The following is a 24,690-nucleotide window of genomic DNA, read 5'->3' as shown; positions in this document are numbered from 1 at the left end:
AAAAATTCAATGCCTCAGTCACACTGGTCAGGTATGCAGCAGTCACATGTGGCTAGTGGCTGCCGTGGTGGAGCCCGCGGGTACAGGACGTTCATCCTCACGGAAAGTTCCACTGGACGTGCTGCCTTACGCCATCCTTGGCTCACCAGCCTGGTTTTCCAGCAAAGTCCCCATGCCATCACCTTGTGGATGGTTTTTACTACCAGTGTTTTCTCAGGTCACCTCTCGCCACGACCACGGCCAGGAAGGGCTTGTGCACTGAGACCGTTCTCTACCCCGTCTTCTCCAGCACCTTCGGTACTACAGGCCCTTACAAGAACCTTGCTTTGTTTTATCCCAAAGCTCAAATAATCGGTGAGTCCGTCTTTCAAAATGACGGATTGCGGAGGAAACTCTAATTCGAAAAGATACATGCACCCCAATGTTCAGAGCAGCTCTATTTACAACAGCCAAGACATGGAAACAACCTAAATGTCCATCGACAGATGAATGGATAAAGAAGAGGTTGTACCTATATACAATGGAATACTACTCAGGGACTTCCCTGGTGGTGCAGTGGTTAAGAATCCGCCTGCCAATGAAGGGGACACGGGTTCGAGCCCTGGTCCGGGAAGATCCCACGTGCCGCGGAACAACTAAGCCTGTGCACCACAACTACTGAGCCTGTGCTCTAGAGCCCACGAGCCACAACTACTGAGATCGTGAGCCACAACTACTGAAGCCTGCACGCCTAGAGCCCACACTCTGCAACAAGAGAAGCCACAGCAATGAGAAGCCCACGCAACGCAAGGAAGAGCAGCCCCCGCTCGCCACAACCGGAGAGAGCCCGCGCGCAGCAACGAACACCCGATGCAGCCAAAAATAAATAAATAAATTTAAAAAAAAGAATGCTTTCTTAAAAAAGAAAAAAAAGAAATACTACTCAGCCATAAAGAAGAGTGAAATAATGACATTTGCGGCAACATGGATGGACCTGGAGATTGTCATACTGAGTGAAGTCAGACAGAGAAAGACAAACATCATATGATGTTGCTTATATATGGAATCTAAAAAAATGATACAAATGAACTTGTTTACAAAATAGAAAGAGACTCACAGACATAGAAAACAAACTTATGGTTACCAAAGGGGAAAGAGGGGGAGGGATAAATTAGGGATAAATTATACACACTACTATACATAAAATAGCTAAACAACAGGGACCAACTGTAGAGCACAGGGAGCTGTGTTCAATATCTTGTAATAAACCGTAACAGAAAAGAATATGAAAAAGAACAGATATATAACGGAATCACTTTGCTGTGCTAACACAACATTGTAAATCAACCAACTATACTTCAATAAAACAACAACAACGGATTGGAGGAGAAGGTGGGCTCTGCACCCCTCGCATGAGGGTAGTTCCTTGGGGAGGGGGCCAGGGTTTAATCTGATCCAGTTAGTGCCTGATGCACCTACACGGCACTTATGTTCTTTACGGTCTCTCCCTCCTTATACGGTAAGAAGGGCTGGACAGACTAAACCATTCCACAGAATGAGGAAGGGATTAGCGCTCAGCCACTTGCTCAAAGACACTCAGGTCTGTGACAGATGTCCCGGGCCCCAGCCAGTTCCATCCTGGGACATAGCCACATTCAACCTGGACAGGACTGAAGCTAGCATCCCGGCCACGGCACAATTAAACAGATGGGTATACGCGCTGCCCAGTTTTTGATTCCACAAGCAAAATTTCACTCTTGTTAATTAATTCCATTCTGAGCCTCATTTTTCAAGCTAATCCGGTTCGTTTTAGGTCAGGAGCAATTCACTAGTACGCAAAAAAATTAGAAGTCAAATAAGAAAAAAAAAAAACACCTTCAGTGCAAAATCCTCAAGTTCTTTCAATATAAAAAGCATGTCTCAAAATAAGGGAGATCAGTGACAATCTGAGGCTAGAACATCAATCACACAACAATCAAGTTGGGTAAGAAACAGAGACTTGGGTTTTGTCTAAAGGGAGAAAAGTTATCTTCCTGGGGACAGATCATACCCTAGTGGTCCAGAGGGTGGGCTCCGGGGTCGGGAAGGCTGGGTTTAATCCCAGGTCTGTCCCTTTAGGCTGAGACTTCGGACGAGGTAGCGAATCTCTCTGGGCTTTGGCTTCCTTACCGTGAAACAGAGGCAGGAGCACCCCTACCTCCCAAGACGGCTGTGAACAGAAAGTGAGCAATGCACGTAGAGCGCTTAGTTGTGGAGCCTGGCCCGCGGCAAGCGCTCCGTGGATGCAAACTGTCCTTTTCTGAACTGAAGAAGCAGCTCCTAATCTACTGATTAGACTGAAGGGAGGAAAAGGCTCCCAGAGCAGCTGGTCCAGCCACACCAAGTGTGCGGCCCCTCACAGACGCTCCCAGGGTCTCCTGGACACCCCCGGTGATGTGCACGGGGTCAGGCGGCAGGGTCCCCTGGCCTGGGGGCTCCATTTGGCTTCCGGCTTCTGAAGCCCAGTGTCTCTGGTGTAGGCGCACTCACTGAGCGGTAGGACCACGCTCGCCATTTAGAACGGCTCTGCGCCCGCTCGGCACCCAGCACTCAACCCTCTAGAGACTGTCCAGGTGTCCTCTGCGGGCAGAGCACCGGCCCTTAACTAAAGCTCCCGCACGGGCCTCCCAGGCCTCTGCTCTGTGCCCCCCTCTGCCCGGTGCTCTCCCAGCCACCACCTCCGGCTCAGGGACCCTGGGTCTCACACTGCAGAGGCAGGCGGCCTATCTCAACACACTCAAATGGGAGAATTCGGCGCTTTTGACCATACCAGCTTTTTTTTTTTTTCGTTAGTAGACTCTTTTCTTTCTTCCCCAAAGAGTCTCAGGGCTGCACATAACCACCATAGGTCAACACAGCATTAACTCAACTGTGCTCGTTTTCCCCACTTTATTCTCAATCTTTCTGACATGGTAGAGACAGAACAGCAGTCTCTACAGAGACAGTTTCCTCCTGTGCCCATGGAAGGGTCACAGGCTTCCAAGATGAGTGACCTCAGTGTCGCAGACTAAGAACCCACGGACGCCCGGTGACACGGCTTCCCCTGAAACTGGACATGCCCTCTTCTGGACAAACCCCTCCTTGCACCCCGCAGCTCACTGGGAGCCATGGACGAGGGCACAGGCTGGGCCCTCGGCTCGCAGACGGCACGGGCCGGAGGACCTGCTGGGGTCGGGGCAGCTCTCGGCAGGCCTGTGACACACCAAGAACATTCTCTCCAGTGCACCACGTGCCTCTGGTGTGGAAACGACAGTGGTTTTGCAAAAAGAAGGCATCGGCCGCGGTCTCAGAGCACAGAGCTTTGTACCCGAGGAGCAAGTGCATCTCGGGATGGTCAGAGCCTCACGTCACCAGTGATTCCCCCACCTGCTTATTCCACTGCCGTCAAAACCTGGGGTCACAAAGCCTACAGATCCTCCAGGGGACCCGCGACAAGTACTCCAGGCTGTGGGCGCCTCCGTCTGCCTCGAGGATTCTCCACTGTGGACAGGAACGCCGCGGATCACCTGATTCTCCTGAAATGGACACTTCGAAGGTGAGTCACAGAAACACTCCGATGGGTGTCAAAGACGCCCGCCCATGTTTGAAAGAAGATACTGCATGGGCGCGCACTGGCCCTGAGCCGGGTCACCGGGTGTCTCCTCTCCCTCCCTGAAGGGGTCCTGGGAGCGGAGACCGCGGAGTAGGGGGCCGGCCAGCCCTGTGGCTCACATCCCTGCCTCCACCTATCATCGCCTGGCGATCTGGGGTAAATGACTCAGTCTCTTCGGTTTTCCCAGGTGTAAAGTAAGGACAGCAAGACGCTCGTCAAGGTTGCGTCCTCTCAGTGGCCATGCTCAGGGCTGGCCTGTGGCGAGTGACACTGGCTCTCACCTGTCAACCTCAATCCCTGCCTGCACCATCCACCTTCCCCTCTGGGGCACCCGGGAGCCTTTCTTAGCCCCACAGGCGCCACCCTACAGCCTCACAACATTCCACACACCCCTCGCACACAGGTCACAATGCACTCAGGAATATTTTTTAACTTACTTTTTTATTGAAGTGTAGTTGACTTACAGTGTTGTGTTCATTTCTGCTGTACAGCACAGTGACCCAGTTATACACATATAAACTTTCTTTTTCATATTCTTTTCCATGATGGTTTATCACCGGATACTGAATATGGTTCCCTGTGCTGTACAGTAGGACCTTGTTGTTTACCCGTTCTATATGTAATAGTTTGTACCTGCTGACCCCAAACTCCCAATCCTTCCCTCTCCCACCCTCCCTCCCCCTTGGCCACCACAAGTCTGTTCCCTATGTCTGTGAGTCCGTTTCTGTTTCGTTGATAAGGTCAGTTGTGTCATACTTTAGATTCCACATGTAAGTGATACCATATGGTATCTGTCTTTCTCTGTCTGACTCACTTCACTTAGTATGATAATCTCTAGGCCCATCCCTGTTGCTGCAAATGGCGTTATTTCACTCTTTTTTATGGCTGAGTAGTATTCCATTGTATCTATTACTCATGAATATTTTTCATACGTCCATCTCTCCTAGGAGGGAGGCCATTAGGGCTCCATTCACTCCTGGGTCTTCAGCGCTGAGCACAATGTCAATCCCATAAAGTGTGGTTAGAAAACAACCTGCACTTAGGTTTTCCTTTGTAGACGTCTTGTTTTCCCATCTGTTTTGTAAACTCCTTGATTATAGGGATGTCTCTGACTTCAGAAGAAATAAAAAAAAGCTGGCAAGCCCCTTAGGCTGTAGAGAGGGAAGGCTGAAGAAGTCGTGGTCCCTGCCCTCTAGGAAGCCAGGGAGCCTCAGACACAAACAGGCTGTGTGAGTTAGGTGGTAGCGGAAATCCCTCTGCAGTGGAACCGACGGGATGGAGACAGAGATACAGAGAGAGTTCTATCCATCTATCCATCTAGCAAGAGACAGAGGTATTTATTTCAAGAAACTGATCGTGTGATTACGGAGGTTCGTTAAGTCCAAAATCTGCAAGACAGCCTGGCAGGCTGGAGACCCAGGGTAGAGCTGCAGTTCGTATCCAAAGGCCGTCTGCTGGCAGAATTGCCTCTCCTTTCAGCGAGGTCAGGCTTTTTCTATTTAGGCCTTCAACTGATTGGATGAGGCCCACCCACACGAGGGAGGGCACTCTGCTTTACTCAAAGTCCACTGATCTAAATGGTAACGTCATCTAAAAATACCTCCACTGGGACATCCAGAATAGTGTTTGACCAAATATCTGGGTGCTGTGGCCCAGCCAAATTGGCACGAAATTACCCATCACGCCCTCCGAGCCCTGCTAACGTCAGAGGGTAAAGCCAGAAAGGCCGGGTCAGAAAAGAGGTGAAGCAGAGCAGGCATTCACGGGCACCCTGCAACCGCCCCCTTCCCCTCCCCCCGGCACCAGAACCATCTGACAACAGACTGCCCGAGAACACTACACGTGACTGCAAGCACCTCTCCTGCACGGAACGCAGACGGCCCGCGCTGGGACCAAAAGCCGAGCACATACCCTGTCCCGACCACTCACCTGCCCGTAACTAGGAGTCCCAAAGGCACAGCAGGTAGAGCAGCCCGACCAGGGGGAGTGTGACCAGAGTTGAACATTCAACCAGACCAGGGTGCCAGGTGACCCCGCCTCTGAGCTCCAGAAGCATCCACAGTGTATCCGGAGGATGCCTTTGCCTGGGGGGAATTCACTCTTTCTGTGTGATCGTGTATCATCCCGCAGCTAAGAGAGATGCTCCCAGCTGTTTGGGATGATGAAAAAGTTCTGGAAATGGATAGTGATGATGGTTGCGCAACACTGGGATGTATTTAATGCCGCCTAAAGGGTAAATTTCACGTGACGTACATTTCACCACAAAAAAAAAAAAAAAAGATACGCTCCTTCAGGATAGGCCCACAAGACACAATACAAATTGCATCCCTCAAAGTCCTCGAATGAGTTTGCCAGATTACCTCAGACTCGTGGCCCCAGTCCTACAGGCAGCAGTCTCCTGGCTGCCATCGTCACACACTGATTCGGTATTCAGCGTTCGGTGCAGGGGCAGACCCCAAGGTAGACACCTTGGGTCCGAGGGCTTTTGTGGTGAGTAGGCCTGCAGGGAAGCTCTACAAACGCCAAGTGGGGGACCGGCCCCACCACGATCAAGGCCTCTCACACAAGATTCTGGAAGGAGGGCTGGAGGAGAGAGCTGAGGACAGACGAGGCGACACCACCTCATCACACGGGACAGCATCTCCACGCGGGTGTGACTCTCTCTGCAGTGACCGCACCTCCTCTGATGGCTTCCTCCTCCTGGAAGAAATCCCTCCCTCCCTCATGCACCCCCAGAAGTGAAACACATTAACTCCTTCATTTTCAGGGCGACACAGTTCACCTCTTCTCCCACACACCTCCCTACCGTCTCCTCACGGGTTAGATCACCCAGGATTCTCAACCACTTTCATCTGATTCTGAGATTCCCCTTCAGATGAATTCAAGAGTAGTGAGCCTATAAAAGTACTGAAAATACCGGGGTTCCCCTGGACACCCTCCCCGTCAGCAGCAGTGTCCATCGAACTGTGGGTTTTCCTTCCTCGCTCGGGTGCCCTTAGGGGAAGCACTCACCGCTTCTGAGGCTTGGAGCTCCTGGTCAGCTCTCACAATAACCTTTACTGGGACCACTTGAGAAACCACGACCCAATCTGGAATGTTTTTTTCCTCACTTAAACCTTGATCTAGAATCTTTCAAGCGGAGCTAATCCCCAATGCGGCCCTACCTCAGAAGTATGCAGTCCAGTCAGCAAACCTTACAGTCTTGGCCGAATGACACTACAGAGCCAAAGCCAGGCCATGGGTCTCCTGGAATCCACTGTCCCTTCCAGGTATCAGCTGTGTCCATGACAGGGTAACAGGAGGAAAGTTATCTGGTCAGCTTTGCAGACCCTAACTGGCAGGCCCCGGGGCAATTCTGTTAACTGTGTCACACACAACAGCAAAGCCTCAGTGGCCCGCGATCACTTTTATGAGTTCATGGTTTCAGGACTCGGCGATCCAGCTGGGACATCTGCCCAGGGTCAGGGCGGAGAGGCCAGAGGAGAACCATGCACACGCCCTTTCCAACCCCTTCATGCGCCACGTCTGCCGGCCTCCCATCGGCCAGCCTCAGACCTGCTACCAGCGGGAGGGCAGCAGCATGGCCACAGCCTCTTTAGGCTCAGTAACCGGGATCCTCCAGTGGAAAGTTATTTAGAAGAAGAATTTATTTGACAAACTGAAATGAAGAAAATGGGCTTGTGTACACCGTCCCACAGGTGACGTTAAAAAAGAAGAATCACAGAACCTTGCAGTAGAAGGGGCCTCACTGATTAAGGCCCCCCATCCTTTCACTATACAGCTAAGGACACTAAGATCCAGGACAATTTGGGAGCCGGCTTAGTTCACACAGGAAGTAGCAGAGCTGGGCTTGTAGCTGGCCCCCAGGACTGAGGAGGGGGTCCCTAAACATTAGCAGCGCTGAGCCAACTCATCTGGGAAACGGGTGTGCACACCACTGCCCCCTGTACCTCACGGCTGGTGTGAGAACAGAGGAGATGCAGGTGTGAAAGCTCGGGGGTGGGAGGCTCCCCCTGCCCCTCGCCCCATGGCTGGATCTGCCTGGGCCACTGCCTAACCAGGATTAGGGTCTGGGGGACCAAGACAAGGGCCAGGATGCTAAAAGGACAACCGTCCTCAGGCCGCATGGGTCCTTCTCAGACAGAGGTGTCCCTCCCTGCTTTGCTGCCACCACAAACACCTTCATCTCGACCAACGAACTGGGGAGGCCACGGAAGCCCTCGCTCCACCTGCCACGGGACAGCCTGCAGTCAAGGGTAGGTACCCCTTCAGCACCTGCGTGCACGGGGTTTCCAGTCACCCCGGCCTCGGCGGAGGCCAGACTGCTTGGGACCGGGAGCTGCCAGCTTCCATCCTGACATCTAAATTCAAACCCTCAAGCTGCACAAAGCTTCCTAGGATCAGAGAGTTTTAGAAATAAAAGGAAATTTCAAGGTACCATCCGAACCTTTTATCTGACAGATGGGGATTTTATAGGTTTCACAGAAACTAGGAGGAACCCGCACAGAGAGGAAGAGAGAGAGAGAGAGAGAGAGAGAGAGAGGCCTTGCAGGTAATGGTCGTGACTCCTCGCTACTCGTCAAGTTTACAGTAAAAAGGAAGTGGTGGGCTTCCCTGGTGGCGCAGTGGTTGAGAGTCCACATGCCGATGCAGGGGACACGGGTTCGTGCCCCGGTCCGGGAAGATCCCACATGCCGTGGAGCAGCTGGGCCCGTGAGCCATGGCCGCTGAGCCTGCGCGTCCGGAGCCTGTGCTCCGCAACGGGAGAGGCCACAGCGGTGAGAGGCCCGCGTACCGCAAAAAAAAAGGAAGTGGTGCCAGATGCACACAGAACCCACATGCGCACATTCCTTCAAAACCCACACAGGCAGAACCCTGGGAAGGCAGAGCCATGACTTTGTACCCCGGTGCCTGGCACGATGCTGCAGGCCACAGCACTCAGCGGTTAAGTATTTATTCAAAGAATGACTGAATGTCATATATATATACAGTGAAACGGGCTCCCCTGTCCCCAGGGCAGTGTCACTGCAAAAGATACTATAGTGATGGCAGGGGTTGTGTGGGGAGGGAGGGCCCAGGCTGTACGTCCAGAGTGTTTCCCGCTCTGGGGTGGGTCTGTCTAGCAACAGCCTGAAGCCTGTGCGTGAGCCCAGCTGGAGAGCCTGGGCCCAGCCCGACCTGAAGCCCCCCGGCCTGCGGGGCAGGGCGGGCTGCTGCTTGGGGCACATGCACCTTCCTTGCCGCGGCTCGAGCACATGCGGCACGGAGATGCTCAGCTGAACCTCCCTACGAATCCTTCCCTGGCTCGGGGGAGGGGGGTGCAAGGCCCCTGCGCCTTGGGCCTGGGGCTGCAGCCGGGCAGGGCAGTGAGGGCCGCCGAGTGGCCCGAGCGGCAGGGCGGGAGGAACCAGCCCAGCCGGGGTCCGCTTCGCCAGCCCCATCTCTTCCTTCCGTGCGCCCCGCACCCTGCCGCTCCAGCAGCTCGGCGGCGTCTGGCACTGTTCCCGCAGCAGAGCTCGGCCACCTCTGCAGGGCAGAGCCAGGGAGCAGGCAGCAAGGCAGGCTCAGAGGGCCGGGCTCCTGATGCCGTTGCAGGCCTCTGAAGAAGGTGTCCTTAGGACAGAGCCCCGGCGGGGTCTGGGGGGTGTTTCTGGGACGTCACACGGCACGCTCTCGAGAGCCATGGCAGCGACCTCTGTGCCCAGCATTCTGGTGAAGCCTCTGGCTGACACTGTAAGGGCCTGAGCCCTGATCGGTGTTTACGGCTGTTGTTTAACCCCAGGGGCCGGAGTGGGCAGGAAGAACGTGCAGTGGACAGCGCCAGCTAGCCCCGGGCCCAGCAAGGAAGAGAGCAGCACAGCCCAGCCGAAGCTGCAGCATCTGTGAGGTGCAGTGAAAAGGGTAAGTGGGCAAGTTCACCGGTTACCAAATCCTCCCTCGGCCTCCAGGGCCGGCCCGGGGCTCACCTGGATGATGAAGCCAGTGGAAGAGCACTGCCGGACCCAGAGGCTGAATTTCCGCTTTTTCCTCTTCCGCAGCTCCCGCTCTGTGCACGTGGCAATGAACACAGGGTCCTCATCAATCAGGGGTTCGTGTAGCACCTGCCGGGAAAGAAAAAGCAGAGATTCTCACGGAAGGCAGCGTGAGCGCAGGGTGGGTCTTCAAGTCTGGGCTCAAATCTAGTCTCTGCCTTTGACCAGCTGTGTGACCTTGGCTAAGTTACTTTACCTCTCTGATCCTGAGTCCCCTTGAGTCTCCTCGAGTCTCCTCATTTGTCTATACCAGTGTTTGGGGAAGGATTAAATGAGAAACTGGCACTTAGCAGGTGTTTAGTAAATGGAAATCATCATGACAGTTATTATTATTGGCCCAAGGTCCTCAGTCCAAACTCTCACTTGGGAGAGGGACCTCCAGCAGGGGTCCTGACTTCCAGCTGGACATGCCTGGTGGGGACACCCACTTCCTTTGAAGGAAGACCTTTCCACTGATGGACGCTCCAACCGTTCACTGACGCAAAGGTGACCTACATCTAACCTAAACCTACCGACCCAACTTCACACGATTCTTTAGGTTCTTTAGGTTTTCCGGACAGCTCTCATGCTGGCCCACGACCTTCTTTTTCCCAGGCTAAACATTCTCTTTTTAAAAACTCTTCCTGAAATGACCCAGTTCCCTCATTGCCACGACCGAGCCTCTCGCTCTCCTCTGGGTCATCACGTCCTTTCTGACGTGGGACTCCCCAGGCAATTTTTAAACTTACTTCACCTATTTCCACTTCTAGATGGCACGGTGACAGGACTTTTTCAATGACAAGACAATAAAGTAAAAAGAAATGGCATAAAAACAGGTTCCAGGGGTTCCCCAAGTTTTGTTTCTTCAAGCTAAAGCTTTTGGGGGGACTTCTGGGTAAATTTTAGGAAGCTGTTACGCTTCCCTTCCAATCCAACTTCAAGCTTCCTTATGGATTGGTACGTACATGTGTCGTTCACTGAAATGAAGAATGCTGGAAGTACTATGATTCCAAGAACTCTCCACAAAACTCCAGGTCAGGGGCTGGCCCACTGCCCGCTCTAAATGAAGTTTTCCCAGAACCCGCCGTGCCCCTCACTGACGTGCTGTCAGTGGCTGCTTTTGGGCTACAAGGTCCCAACACAGACCACACGGCCCCCAAAGTCTAATACCTGGCCACTGACGGAAAAAGCGTGCCAATGCCCGCTCTCCATCAGGGCCTTTCAACTTGAATAAACAAACAAGTCACCTGGGAATCTTATGAAATGTGGGTTCTGTTTCGGAAAGCTTGGGGCAGGGCCTGAGTTTCTGCATTCCCAGCGAGCTCCCAGGTGATGTCAGAAAGTGGCCTGGCGAGGGCAGAACAGGGGATAACACTGACCGAGTGTGAGATGGACAGTGGCCTTCCACTCTCCTATCAATGTTACCTCGAATTCCACTTAAGAAATAACGGCCCTGCAGTGTTGGGTCTTAGGTGTGCATACCAGCCCCTCCAGGGTTCTGTTGCTGGAAGCGGGGGGCATTAAGCCCGGCCTCCCCTGCCTTGAGCTCACGAAGGGGAGGCTGGAGAGGCTGACCTCGTGCCCGGTTCCGTGCGGCTCCCCAAACCTTCAAAGCCCATGTGGAACCACTGTAGCAGGATGGCCACGTCCCACACACGGAGGGGCGGGCGGGTGGAGTGGGGAGTGAGGAAGATGCGGCCCTCTCTCTGCTCTCCAGAAAGCCAACGTCCTCTACTCCACCTGCACTTATCACAGAGTCCCGTTCAAGTTTCTATTTAATCACCAAAGCAAAAGAGCCAGCAGGAACGCCTGGCCTTCCATGGCTTCTCCTCTTTTCTACCCTCATTACAGGCATGTGGAACGGGTCACAGCTGAGCGCAGCACGGGGTAGGGCGCTCTCCAGAGCTCCAAAACCTGCCCCCTCCTCTGCCAGGCTGTCGTCGGCCAGCACTGCTGTCGCCCAGCTGTGTGTTCTGAGTCCCTTCCGGGTATGACGAGCTCAGGCTGGGGGGGGCAGTGGTTATGCAGGGGAGACACGGCAGCCATGTACTGACTTCCGCAATCCCTCCCCCAACCCTCCTTTAACTAATCTGCCCCCGGGCTTGAGGAGATGCAGCATCTCCCCATTTGGTAGCTGTGTATAAACACTCGTGCCTGGGCGCACCCCACTGCTGGGGTTACTGATCGAGTCTGGAGACTCTGTAAGCTCATCCCAAAGGGTCACATTTGCTGGAATAAAAAGGCTCCAGAGACTGCAGGGCAGAGGGTGCTGTGTGCCGTGTGCCGTGTGCCCAGGTGCGGTGTGTGCGTGGCGGCGATGCAGAGCTGTTCCCCGGAGCCTGGAGCGGAGTCTGCTGGGGGATGGGACGGGGACTGTTCCCACTGGTCTCAACAGGCAGAGTGAAGACCGGTCAGTGGAGCCCTGAGGCCTCGGGGTGGAGGACTGCAACTTGAAAACACACCTTCTCCTTGAATGGAATGTTCCAGAGCCAACAGGGACTTCAGAAAAGGAGGAGCTGGAAAGCCAGGAAACCTTGAGGGTTTCCTTTATTTTACTTAACGAAGACGTATATGACCCTGATGTTTCTACGTGTAAGAACGAGGCAGCCTCTGCGGCAGCGAGGCAGAGAGGCTAAGGGCGTGCGCGTGTGTGCCCAGAGCCGCCGCTCGACGGCCCGCGTTGGCGGGACCACCAGCCCACAGGAAGGCCCGAGCACGCTCCAATCCACGTTGCACTTTCTGGTCTCACGTCCTTTGGCTGGCCCTCCTCAAGCAGAGCTGGCTCAATGGGGCCCAGAGTCGGGAGGAAGAGGAAATTCCAGGTGATTACCAGCGCACTGGAAAGCCAATCCCAGGGACTCGGACTTCCCCTCTGCCTCATGTTCCTGTCTGGTGGGTGGACTCTACCGGGTACTGTTTGCCCCCCAGACCCCCTTTCCATCTTCCTACCCTGCGCTGTGTCCTGGTGGCCAACCTCTTATAAACCGCACACCCCAGGGCCCTGCCCCCAGCACCTGGCTTGTGTGGCCACGAGGGAGGGATGAACAAGAGATGCGAGCCCTGCCTGCCTGCCCACGCCAGCGCCACAGGCTCACGGCGGCTTCCCGCTGCTGCCAGCCCAGGTGTTCGCCACCCTGGTGATGCCCCTAAACCCTGACTGTCCACAGTCCCTGCTTCCAATTCTCTGCAACTGCCCTTCTGGAACATAGCATTTGTTTCCTGCTGGGATCCTGACCAACATATAGAGCACGGGATGGAAAATGGTAGCAACAAGAGCACATAAGTTTGCAAATACAAAGGTAAAAATAAAAATTAAATACAAAGTAAAATTTTAAAAAGAAAAAGCAAAGCGGGGGGAACAAAAAAACCCAACGTGAGCAGAGAGCTGAAAGCCCTTCCCCAGACTAAATCTCACGTCAGCCCCTCTTTTCTCAGTCTCAACAAGTGGACGCGAAGAAAAGATGTGGGCGGCAAGAATGAAGTGACCGTCTCTCGAGGGTCTCCCCTCGTACCCATCTGAGCCGTACGACACAGGAGGGCAGAGCTGCCGCCCCAGACACCTGCCCCCCCTCACGGCACCCATGTCTGGGGTTGGGAAGGGGTGAGCCCACACAGCTCAGAATTCGCTAGTGGGTGCTCCAGCGTGCCCACCGGCTAAGCGGACCCTGGGGACACACACACAGCATGGCGATCGCCCAGGACGCAGGTCTCAGGTGTCTGATGCTGTAGTTCCAGAGGGATCAGACCGCCCGGGGCCGGCACACGGCAGGCACACACAGACATGGGTGTAATCATGGGTACAGCTCGTCTAGCGGCCGGAAGGACCCTGGGCAGCCTTATCTTTAGGCTGTTAAATATCAATCATCCATGGAGTTGCTTGCTTGACTCCGGGAAGATGCTTAGTCTCAGTGAGCTCACAGCCCTCCAGCAGCTCTTCAAATGTTTGATGCCAAGAATGGCCAGAATATTGTGTTTTTCCCCTTGCAGCCCAGCCCATGTGTCTCTGGTCTAGCTCATTTTCAACCAAGCAAATATTCAGTGACACACACAAAAAAACCACGCCCAGCCCTGAACTTGGTCCTGCAGGGCCTGTTATAAGGCAGGGCGTGTGTCCCCAAAGACCCCACCTCCTGGTAAGAAGGAAGGTGAGTGACAAGACAAAACGGCATTCGTTGCCCTATAAATAGTCGGGGGATTTGGGAAGCCTGGAGTCACACGGGGTCCTGGAGATGGGAAACCTGCAAAGGCAGAGAGGAGGGAGCACCTCCCAGGAGTCAGAAGGCGCATCACAGACACCTGGAGACCCTCATGAGCCGGCACATTCACAGGACAGCAGAGCAGAGGCAGGAGAACCGTGCAGGGACCGCAGACCTGACACAGGACATGATCTTCCCCACAGAAACCCTGTGCTTTCCAGCTGTGCGGAGAAGGTGAGACAGGGAATTAGGAGAGGATCACAAAGAGAACAGCGAAAAGAACTTGAGGCTCGTGACGCAGGCCTTTAAGGAAAAGCACGAGGAAAAGTAGTTGGGTGGGTGGGTCTTTAAATGTACAAATAAAAGAGAAGTAAGATTTTGTCTCCGTATGGAACAGGTCAAAAGGAACTGGGCTCATGTGGGCCAAGAACCTCCTGATGTTTTCCTTAGAGAAATTTCTAGAAAGAGCCACCTCCTCAGTTTCCCGACCCGCAGAGCAACTTTGAGGACGATTCTGAGACTGTCTCACCACAGCCAAATGCGATTGCCTCAGCCAACCAGAAGGCCGGGGCTTGGGAGCTGAGAGCACACACAGCCTCCATTTAGGAAGCGAGGAAGGTGAGGGGCTGTAAACAGTCAGGGCCGGGGCTCTGTGACCTCCAGTCCAAAGGCACCCAGCTCTCCACGCAGGCCAGGGCACCTCAGCACCTGAGCCACTCCGACGGCCTGAGGACGGCTGCAACCCCAGGTTCGTTCCCTTCACCCCCTAGAAGGCCTCTCGCCTCCTTTCACCACCAGCAGATGAGCACGTACTCGGAGGATACAAGAAAATTAACATTACCCTGAGCAAACCATCGTTTACAAAGAAAGTGTAATTAAAGGAGAGGGAGGGGCTTCCCTGGTGGCGCAGTGGTTGAGAGTCCGCCTGCCGATGCAGGGGACACGGGTTCGTGCCCCGGTCCGGGAAGATCCCACGTGCCGCGGAGCGGCTGGGCCCGTGAGCCATGGCCGCCGAGCCTGCGCGTCCGGAGCCTGTGCTCCGCAGCGGGAGAGGCCACAACAGTGAGAGGCCCGTGTACCGCAAAAAAAAAAAAAAAAAAAAAGAGGAGGGAAACTGCATTTCGGAGCAAAACGCTGAATGTGGGTTGGAGCTGTTCCTCTATCAGCTCCCTCTGATTGGATGGGGATGGATGGGCTGGTGGCCTGGGGGACGAGCAGGGATACCTCGGAGGTGACCTCGGGGTCAAGGCAGGATGGGAGGGTGCCAAGGGCACCACCCACCGTTTCCCCAAACCACTGCCACCCCTGAAGGCCCCGCCCTGGCTGGCGGCCTCACCTGGGTTTGGGAAGGCCTGAAGGCGGCGTCGAAGCCATTCTGCAGGGAGTCCAGGAAGGGCTGGACCTTGTAGAGGCCGTGTGTGGTCTGGCTGGAGCGGAAGGCCACGACGTGGAAGTACTTGAGGATCTTCTCGAAGCGGGCCTGGCTCATGACCAAGGCAAGGCTGCGGTTGCTGTAGAAGCCGCCGCTCCAGATGCTGAGGACGGACTCGCAGTGGGAGGTGCTGGTGGAGATCACGTAGCCCAGGAACGCCTTCATCTCCGGCAGCGTCACGTCCACCCAGGCCCCGTCGCTCCCGAACCGCTCCTGGAACTTCTTGGCGTACAGGTTGGTCTGCACCACCATGTTCTTGAGGACGTTGTCAGGGACGAAAAGCTGGAAGAAGTCCACGGCACTGGCGCTGGGCGGCATCTTCCGGATGGGACCTGGACAGGCAGGCCAAGCGCCACTGCTACAGCCACTGGGTCCCCTCGAGGCCTCCGCCCGAGCGCCACCTTCCCTCCCGACTCCCTCCAGGGAGGAGCCCGAACACGCGCCCCGAAGCGTCCTGCTCTCCATCCCTCCCCCGACGGGACACGCCGCCCCGCTTCCCCACTGCGCCCTGCACTCGGCCCCGCCTCACAGATCTGGCAGACCAGAAACACCATCGGAGAGAAAGGCCCGCGGGGTAGGAGCGTGGAGGGCCCCCACCAGAGACACAGCGAATTCGGAACAGAGGAGCTCGGCGTGGCGCTCTGGCTCTCGTCTCCTTGTAAGTTAAAGTGACTTTGGAAATAAGAATCCTTTCACCACTCGGGGCCCGAAAGATTCCGTTCAAGCGAGACGGCAACCTATTAGGTACTGTCTGGGTGGTGACTCTTAATTTATTAGTAAATAAATCTGAAGGGTCTTGTTTAGATAATTTCACCAATGCAATGAAAACCTCACAGTTTTTTACAAATGCAAGGACGGCCTTTTGAAACACACACACACATCCTTAAAGAGACATGGCTGTCAACTCCATGTAAGCCAGGCTAACAGTACGTAGAGACTTGAAGGGGACAAGCTTTGCTTCTACTGCATCCTCATAGTGACTTCTAATAAAAGCTGTGCACGTTCTTTGGAAGCTTAAACTCACCCCCAGCCCACCCCCAACTTTCCTGTACGACTGAATTAGGCAGTCTCTGAAAAACAACTTTCCTACAGCAAAATTAAGACTGACAGTGTACATGAGGCATCCCAGGTCTTAAATGCAGATGGACAGATCTGGGACGTGCAACCCTAAATGTACTGCTCGCTAACTGCACGGCCTTGGATAGATTTCTTCATCTCTCCCGTTCATAAAGTGGGCACAGTAATAGCTGCTTTGCCAGGCTGTCGTGTGGGGCAGGCTGAACGGGGGACGCAGGGGATGCACCGCGCACAGTGCCTGGCCCTACGGAGGTACCTACAACTGGGTAACCTTTACTGAGACATTATCCACAGAAATCCATTGACGGCGGGCTGAGGGCTTTAGAATGCTCTAACTGCCCTCATTTTGCAGAAGAAGAAACCAAGGCCCAGAGAGCAAAGTGGCCACCATATTCTCTTTCACCAGTCGTTTCTTGGAAGGGCTCCAGGCGGTCCTGGTGCCATGGGCACCGGCCCTGGCTGACCTGACAATGAGGCCGGGAAGACGGCTCCACGGCCGCCCTGACTGAAATCATTTTATTTCCGCGAACCTTGCAGTAGGTGAAGCCATAAATTATTCAGGGGTAGCTTTCAAAAAGGAGGAAAAGCAGCATTTTAATGGCTACACCATGCTGAGTAAGCAGAATGAAATGTTCTCTTCCAAAAGTTATGTTTAAAGTCATTTTGCCTCTCAGACCATTTCAAAATGAATTCACACAGGGGCCTGGCCAACCGCTTAATGAAGAAACCGGGAAGTAGCTGATACCCTCTTATAAACTCACACAGCCGTCTCCCTCCCCTCCCTCCTCACGGCCACCCACCCCATCGTGTCACCACGCTGCTCCTTCAAGGCCCCATCGCCACCACCCACCTGGTTCCCTAGGCCTCCAGGGGATCAAACCCAGGATGTGGCAGCAGGCCTGCAGACCGGGGGGCCCCGACAGTCGCTCAGTGAAGCTCCATCCCCCAGAGACTCCCCAGCCCACCACATGCGAGGAAACCCTAACGCCCCTTCTCAGCAGCGGCTACAAAAGCAGATGTGCTGTTTGGAAAGGGGACGGTCACTCGAGGGTGGCAGGGAACCACCATTCAGTGAAAAACGTCGTGGTGACCCTGGGAACAGAAAGGAGTGCGACCGGTATTCCCTCCCCAGACGTTCTTGATGGGGTGAGGGGAGCAGGCCACGGAGAGTGACCCGGTGACGTCAGGCTGGGGAAGGCTGTGCCCACGAGGGGACCCTGAGTCCAGGGCCTGGGGACAGGGTCCGGGAGGCTCCCTGAAGGGGCCACGCGAGCTGGGCTTCATGGGTGGAAAGTCATCAGCCCGTGGGGCGGGGCTGCAGAGTATTTCGGGCAGAGAGAACATCTCACACAAAGGCCCCGGGAGGAGGGTAAGCGGCTTGAGGCGTCGAGGGGCACGGGACCTGGGCTGGCACCGGGGCTGGGCCAGTGAAGCACCGTGAGCACGACGGACCACACCTCGGGGGGTCCTCGCTGCCGCAGAGTGGGGGAGGTCTGGGCAGCTCCTGAAGTCACTCAGACCCGGCGGGGACCCAACAGAGCGGGAAGGGTGGCCACGGCCCATCCCTGTACTTCTCGGGCTCCTCCCCTGGTCCCCCTGCAGGTGTGCTGGGCACGGGCATGGACTACAGGCGAGGGGGCAGTGGGGATGGCCTGAGCCCAGAAGCCTCCATGCAAAAGCGGCCACATCCACTGATCACTTCTGCTGGTACCAGGACTGGCACGCAGGCTGATACCTTAAGCTAATGGTGTCTGGACCGAAACCCAAGGTCCCCCACTGCGCCCCCCACCCTCCGCTCCTCCCCACCGGCCCCCCGGTTACCTGGGCCAGACACCTGCGCCTCCTGCAGCCCACGCCCACCTCTGTGGCACGTCCTGCCACCCTCACCGCCACACCGTGCCCACCGACCAGCGCATGCGGCCCGCCCTCCCACGCGGCCGCCACCTCTGGCCTGGACGATTAAAGCAGCCTCCCGCACGGGCATCCCCCTCCACAAATAACTGACAGCAACAGGGAAATTATTTTAACGACACAAACCGGATCACAGCGTAAGGAAAACGCCCCCACGAGCGCCCACTGCACTTCAAGCAGAGCCACATTCCTCCCCAAGCGCTCAGGGCTCAAGGCCCTGCATGCCCCACCCCCAGGCTCGTCCCGGGCCACGCTGCATGCCGGGCAGGTGCTCGGCTCATAGGTGGAGCTGGTGTCAGGCCTGGGCCCCGGCATCTCTTCCCACCACAGGGCCTGCGTCCACGCAGGCCCGTCTGCGGGGACAAAGCCCTCCTGGCCTCTGGACTCACTGAGCATCCCCGGTAGGCTTTCCTGCCCACCCAACTGCAAGCTGACCAGCGCCGGGCTTCTCAGTCTCGGCCCCCACCGGGTCTCCCCGCTTATGTTCATCAGCCTACGGTGGTTTTCTTAGGGACTGACACTTGCTGTGGCCTGCCTCTGCTGCCCCACCCTCAGAGGTCGAGGCCGTCGTATCACCCTGCAGCCTCGGAGCCCAGTACACGGTATGTTCAACACATTCCCGCTGATGGTGGATGGAACGTGAGTGGCAGGGAGGAAGGAGCCACGCCCACCAAGGAGGAGGGGCATCGGTGCTAAGCCCCCTAGGCAGGGTCTCGTGTCTGGACAGCAGCCCCCCGTGCTAATGCCTGGTGGAGAGACCAGGTCAGCCAGCAGCTTCTGTGTGTAACAGGAGGCCTGAGTGGGTGGGCAGGGCGGGGCAGAGCTGGCACACCCCTGGCTGCACCTCCCTGAGGACACCAAGCTGGGGTGGCCAGGTGAGCCCTGGGTGGGAGACACTTGGTCACGGACAGGATGTGGGAAGGGGTGCGTCACAGACACCTACCAGGTGCCCAGCTTCGGTGAGCTGGCTTGGGATCTTGTTGGGTTTAATTTCCTCCCTCCCCCCCTTCCTGAATTGAGGGAAACCACTGCAGAACCCCCCCGGCCCTTCTGCATCTTCTGATGCTTTTTCCCCCTTCCCTGTCCACAGCTGCTGGCTGTGTGACCTTAGGCAGGCCACATAACTTCTCTGTGCCTCAGTTTCCTTATCAATCAGATTGGAGTAATAACCGCCCTAGAGCGAGTGGAAGTCAGACAATGGCCGGTCCCGGCCAGTCCGCCCTGAGGCCCGCTGGGGCGTGGGTCCCGGTCCCCAAGGAGCTTCTCCAGCTGCTCCCTTCCCTCCACGCACTGCCCCACCCAGACCCGAGGCAGCGGGCACCCCGCGTGTGGCACTGACCCCCACCTCTGCCCTGTCTGGAAGAAAAGGCTGGCTTTGTGTGCTTTCGAAAGCGTAACCTTTTAGAGACTGAAGCTTTCATTTTGAGATGAGATCGGCATTTTGCATACACTGGCACTTTGGGGTACAAATAGTCAGCAGTTTTGCGACATATATGAGGAACACAGTATTTTGAATGAACGGTTTAAAAATTTCAAAAAAACTTATCTCCAGGCCAAATCAAACGGTATAAAAATATAACGGGAGGACTTCCCTGGTGGCGCAGGGGTTAAGAATCCGCCTGCCAATGCAGGGGACACGGGTTTGAGCCCTGGTCTGGGAGGATCCCACATGCCACGGAGCAACTAAGCCCACGTGCCACAACTACTGAGCCCACGTGCCACAACTACTGAAGCCCGCGCCTAGAGCCCATGCTCTGCAACAAGAGAAGCCACCGCAATGAGAAGCCCACGCACCGCAACGAAGAGTAGCCCCCGTTGCCGCAACTGGAGAAAGCCCACGCGCAGCAACGAAGACCCAATGTGGCCAAAAAAAAATTAATAAATTAATAAAAAAATATAACGGGAACATCCTGCATCGTCACAAAAATATTCCTCTCACTGGAGACACTGAAAAACCTTAAGGCAACAGTCCATAAATGGGTAACGCAGAAGACAGGCGGACCCGTTGTTCTCATTGCCAGCTGCAGCTGGTCTTCACCTTCGGTGGACGTAATCGTCCTGTCTCTCGCATCCTTCTATCCTTCCCCCAGTGGCTGATAGGCAGGACAAGCCAGCTATCTGACAAACACTTGAGGTCTAAGTCTCCACTGCAGGACGCAGCCAGGCGGCCACGGGAGAGCTCTAAAGCCTCTTCCCTTGCGTAACTTTTGCTCACAGCTAAGTGACAGGTAACAAATGCAATTCACAGCCGGATCAAGGGGTCTCCAGGCAGGGGTAGGAGTCCCGGCTGTGTTCCCGACATCCCTGGATGTGTGGCAGGGGGAAGGGGGATACCCTGCCCTATGTCACTGGGCGGCTGTAGGCAGCACCAAGGCTCCCCTTCTGTTTAGGCCTGATCTGCAACGCTTACCAACATAGGGAAATGAGCTCAGATCAGTGCTACAGTCCCCTAAATGGTGTCTTCCAACAGAGGAACATCGAAGGCTGACCATCCTCCACAGCCGTTAGAAAACCTGCAGAAACCTGGCCGGAAAACCCCGAGAACGGCATCAGTCACGTAACGTATCAGCTGTGGGGCTTCCTTGTTAGGGACGCGTAACAGTAAACTGTGCACGTGTGTGCGTGTGCGTGCGTGTGGTCTTCCTCGAGCTGATGCAGCCCAGTGGTTGGCAAAGCAGTTGACCACACAAAGAAAACAGTTTTGGCGCCGGGCACCTGAGCTGATGCCGTTCATAGCGAACAGACCATAGAATAGCAGCGTGTAGTCCCTACAGAAAGAGGCTAGTGGGCTAATGGAGACACCAAGTCCAGAACCTTGACTCGACGTCATGGGGCAAAGCACAGAGAAGGGGTGACATGCACCCGGGCCCGACGTGTCACCTTCAGAAACACTCACTGTATGAGGCACATATACACACGGAAGAAAGCCCCATTTCACACGAAACGTTAAGATTCCTGTGTGACAGCCAACGCGAGTTCCTCCACCCCCAGTCAACCTGCTCCGAGGGGTCTCCTGGGAGTGCTCTGCCGGGCAGAGGCGGCCGTGCCCATCTCCACGTGCACTGAGCTAAGACAGCCCTGGAGAGAAAGGACGGCAGTGCCCGCTCCCCTGGGCCCGGGGAACCCCCCAGCCCGACCGCGTCCTCTCTGTCTGGAGCAGCGTTGTCTCTACAGTCGAGCTCACGGCACAAACTATTCTTTGGACTCCGTTCGTGAAGAGAGGTCAGGTCAGACACGTTTGTACAGACAGAACAGGAATTCCTCCCCCTCCGACCGGATCTGGTTCTCAGCGTGAGTAGCAAGGTGATGGCCGCAGAGCAGACGCAGAGGTCACATGAATGACAGATGTCACTGTAACTGACTCCTTTATTGGCAGTAGCCCGAAGGCCAGGAGGCAACAAGGCTATTCTGCGACAATTTGTGAGTCTGTGAGTCCTGCCATGCCCAGTGTGCTGTGGCCTTCAACAGTCCACGCTACTGAGAAAGCCTGGACCAGGCTCCCCCTGCACCCACCCTCCGCCCAGGCTCATTCCCAACCCACCACCTGCCCTGGACCAGGCTCATCCCACTAAGATACTTGGGCACCAAGACACAGCTTCCCCTCTCCCTTAGTGCTGGGGGGTGGGGTGGTGTTAAGGGTTGAGGCAGAGCTGCGCACAGCTGGGTCTGGGTCTGGGTCTGGGTCTGGGTTTGGGTCTGGGTCTGGGTCTGGTCTGGGTCTGGGGCTGGGTCTGGTCTCGGTCTGGGGCTGGGGCTGGGGCTGGGGCTGGGGCTGGCTCTGGGTCTGGGTCTCTGGGTCTGGGTCTGGGTCTGGGTCTCTGGGGCTGGGGCTGGGTCTCTGGGGCTGGTGCTGGGGCTGGGTCTCTGGGGCTGGTGCTGGGGCTGGGTCTCTGGGTCTGGGTCTGGGTCTCTGGGTCTGGGTCTGGGTCTGGGTCTCTGGGGCTGGGGCTGGGTCTCTGGGGCTGGTGCTGGGGCTGGGTCTCTGGGTCTGGGTCTGGGTCTGGGTCTGGGTCTGGGTCTGGGTCAGGAGCTGCCCTGCTCCAGGCTCTCGTCTACCTGAACCTCCGGGAAGCTGCTGTTTCTCTGGGTCTCAGCTTCTTATTGGTAACTTGCATCATCTCCCTTCCAAGACTAACGGAACAACAAGACGATGATGTAAGTTATCTTGAGGAATGTCAATAATCGCATAAAAGTCTCATATCGTCATTCTGAAATAGCTGCTGTCCAGACACGTTGAGGACAGCCCGTACTGGGCCCAGGTCCCCATGGCTCGCCAAGCGTGGGACCTTGGGCACGTTGCTTAACCTCTCTGTCTTGGTCTGTTTGGGCTGCTACAACAGAATACCACAGGCAGGGGCTCAAACAACAGAAATGTACTTGTCACAGTTCCGGAGGCCAAAAGTGCAGGGTCAGATCGAGTGCAGGCAGATTCGATGTCTGGCGAGGTGCCGGCCGCCTTCTGGTTCATAGGGGGCTGTTTCCTCGCTGTGTTCCCATATGCGGAGGGGACCAGGGAGCTCTCTGGGTCTCTTTTATAAGGCACACATCCCATCACGAGGGCTCCACCCTCGTGACCTGAGCACCTCCCAACACCATCACACTGGGCGTTAGGTTTCAGCATATGAATTTGGGGGCACAAACGCTCCGTCTGCAGCACCGTGATCTGCAATCTCCACGTCAGTAAAGGGAAGAAATTCAGTATGAAATTCAGGGTTTGGGTGAGGATGAAGTGGGGCGACGTAGGTCAGGAGCCTAAGGTGCGTCGCACACGCCCGACACCCAGTAATAGCGCCTCACCACCTGCGGACGGCATCCGTGAACCCCGCATCCCCGGCCCCTGTCCCTCTTCCAGGAGCTCGCGTACCAGATGGCTGTGACAGAACAGCAGGCTTGGCGGCCACACTTTGTGTTTCATTTAGACACCGTGTCTATTTTTCACACGAGGCTGTATTTTGAAAGCTCTGCTTGGGTACAGAAAGGACAGACGGGCACTTTCCCACTTGGGGAGCACCTGATGGGGGAGGGACGTGGTGGTGACGAGCAGTCCAAGGCCTGCCCACCTCCAGCCCCAGTTCGTGCAGAGTGGCCAGGGGGGATGGGCCACCCAGATGCCGAGTTAACGTCCCCCATCGCTTCCCAGATCTTCCCTGACGCCACCACACCCAATGCAGCTCTTCAGCCCCAATCGCATCGGGTCCGTGCCCAACTTCCATCCACCCGGGACACTGTTTATTCCTCAGGCTCCTTCCCCAGACCTACCTCCTCCCGTTCATGAGGGCTCAGCTGAGGCCACTGAGGTCCCCAACTTGCTGCCAGCCCTGGCCAGTTCCAGGTAGCATGGCAACCTCACCCGCACCCCTCAGACCGCCCTGGACCACCCTAGTCCCTCCTCCACGAGAGGTGACAGAAGCGGACCACGCCGTCAGGCACCGGGGCAGAAGCAGTGAAAAGGATGTCACCACCCTAGGCTTCTAGAAGGGTGCCCTTGACAGGACAGAAGACCCTGAGGCGCTGGTGGAGGGTCTTCTTGGCATCGAGCACCACAGCGGGCGTGTAACTGGCAGTATTTTCCTCTTACAACGGTCAACCAAGGAGGCACTGGGATGCCCACCTCGCAGCTGTGGAGGCTCAGGCTCACGGGAACAACTCGTGTGAGGTCACCAGACCTGGGGAAAGATGCGCCGGAGGGCCTCGCCCCGACACCCCTGCGCACAGGGGCACAGACGCCCCACACGGTGGGTCCCGCTGGCTTTGTGGTGGCTTGCGACCCTCCACGTACGCGATGAAGCTCTGACCGTGGGGATGGCTGTGAGGCAGCGGCTGATCAGGAGAAAGGAGGGAAAGCTGGAAGCCGACCACCGGCACGCACGTGGGCTTGGGACGTCTCCTCGTGGCTGAGGTAGATCCTCACAAAGAACTGTGTGCTGTTGACGTGAAACGGCCCCTCCCTGAAAGCCGGCGGGGATGTGCCAACAGGAAGGCGTGGATATTGTTAGGATACCGTCGGGGAAGTCAGGGTGATTTTGTCACTTACGGTGACTCCCGGGAGAGAGGGTAACAGAAGGGGTGCGTGTAGGGTCCAGGGGCGGGGGTCTCTGTCTCTTCTGTTCCCTGTTGCATCTTCACCGCCTAGAACACCGTCTGGCCCACGGGAGGTGATCAGCAGATACCCTGTCGGGTGAGTGATGAATGAATGAGGGAACGAGGGAGTGAAAGGGAAATGGCTCTTTAGGATTTGAGGGCAGTAAACAGAGGAGGTCAAAAGCATCGAGGGTTAGGGTTATGGAACCCGAGGAGGGAGGGAGAAGACAAAGGGGCAGGTCCTGGAGCCGGGGACCCTTACCAAGCACCTGTGTGTGCGTGCATGCCTGTGTGTGTATGTATCCAAAGAGGTGAGGGACCCGGGCCTCACACTCCTCAGGACCCTAGATGTGGACCTTTGTGCTTACCTAC

General features: G+C 55.9%; 1 protein-coding gene across 1 annotated transcript in view; it reads right to left on the bottom strand.

Moving 5' to 3' along the window:
- PGBD5 (piggyBac transposable element derived 5) overlaps positions 1 to 24,690 on the bottom strand; it is an 87,324-nt gene that overhangs the window by 18,316 nt on the left and 44,318 nt on the right. Inside the window, exons 2-3 of the mRNA XM_065893939.1 lie at positions 15,154 to 15,581; positions 9,577 to 9,711 (exon numbers count right to left, since the gene is read on the bottom strand). Of these exons, the coding sequence (XP_065750011.1) occupies positions 9,577 to 9,711; positions 15,154 to 15,581 (563 nt within the window). The remainder of the gene's footprint in view (positions 1 to 9,576; positions 9,712 to 15,153; positions 15,582 to 24,690) is intronic.

This window comes from Phocoena phocoena, chromosome 16 (assembly GCF_963924675.1).
Source record: "Phocoena phocoena chromosome 16, mPhoPho1.1, whole genome shotgun sequence".
Taxonomy (NCBI): domain Eukaryota; kingdom Metazoa; phylum Chordata; class Mammalia; order Artiodactyla; family Phocoenidae; genus Phocoena; species Phocoena phocoena.
This window is presented reverse-complemented; position numbering and strand designations above follow the sequence as displayed.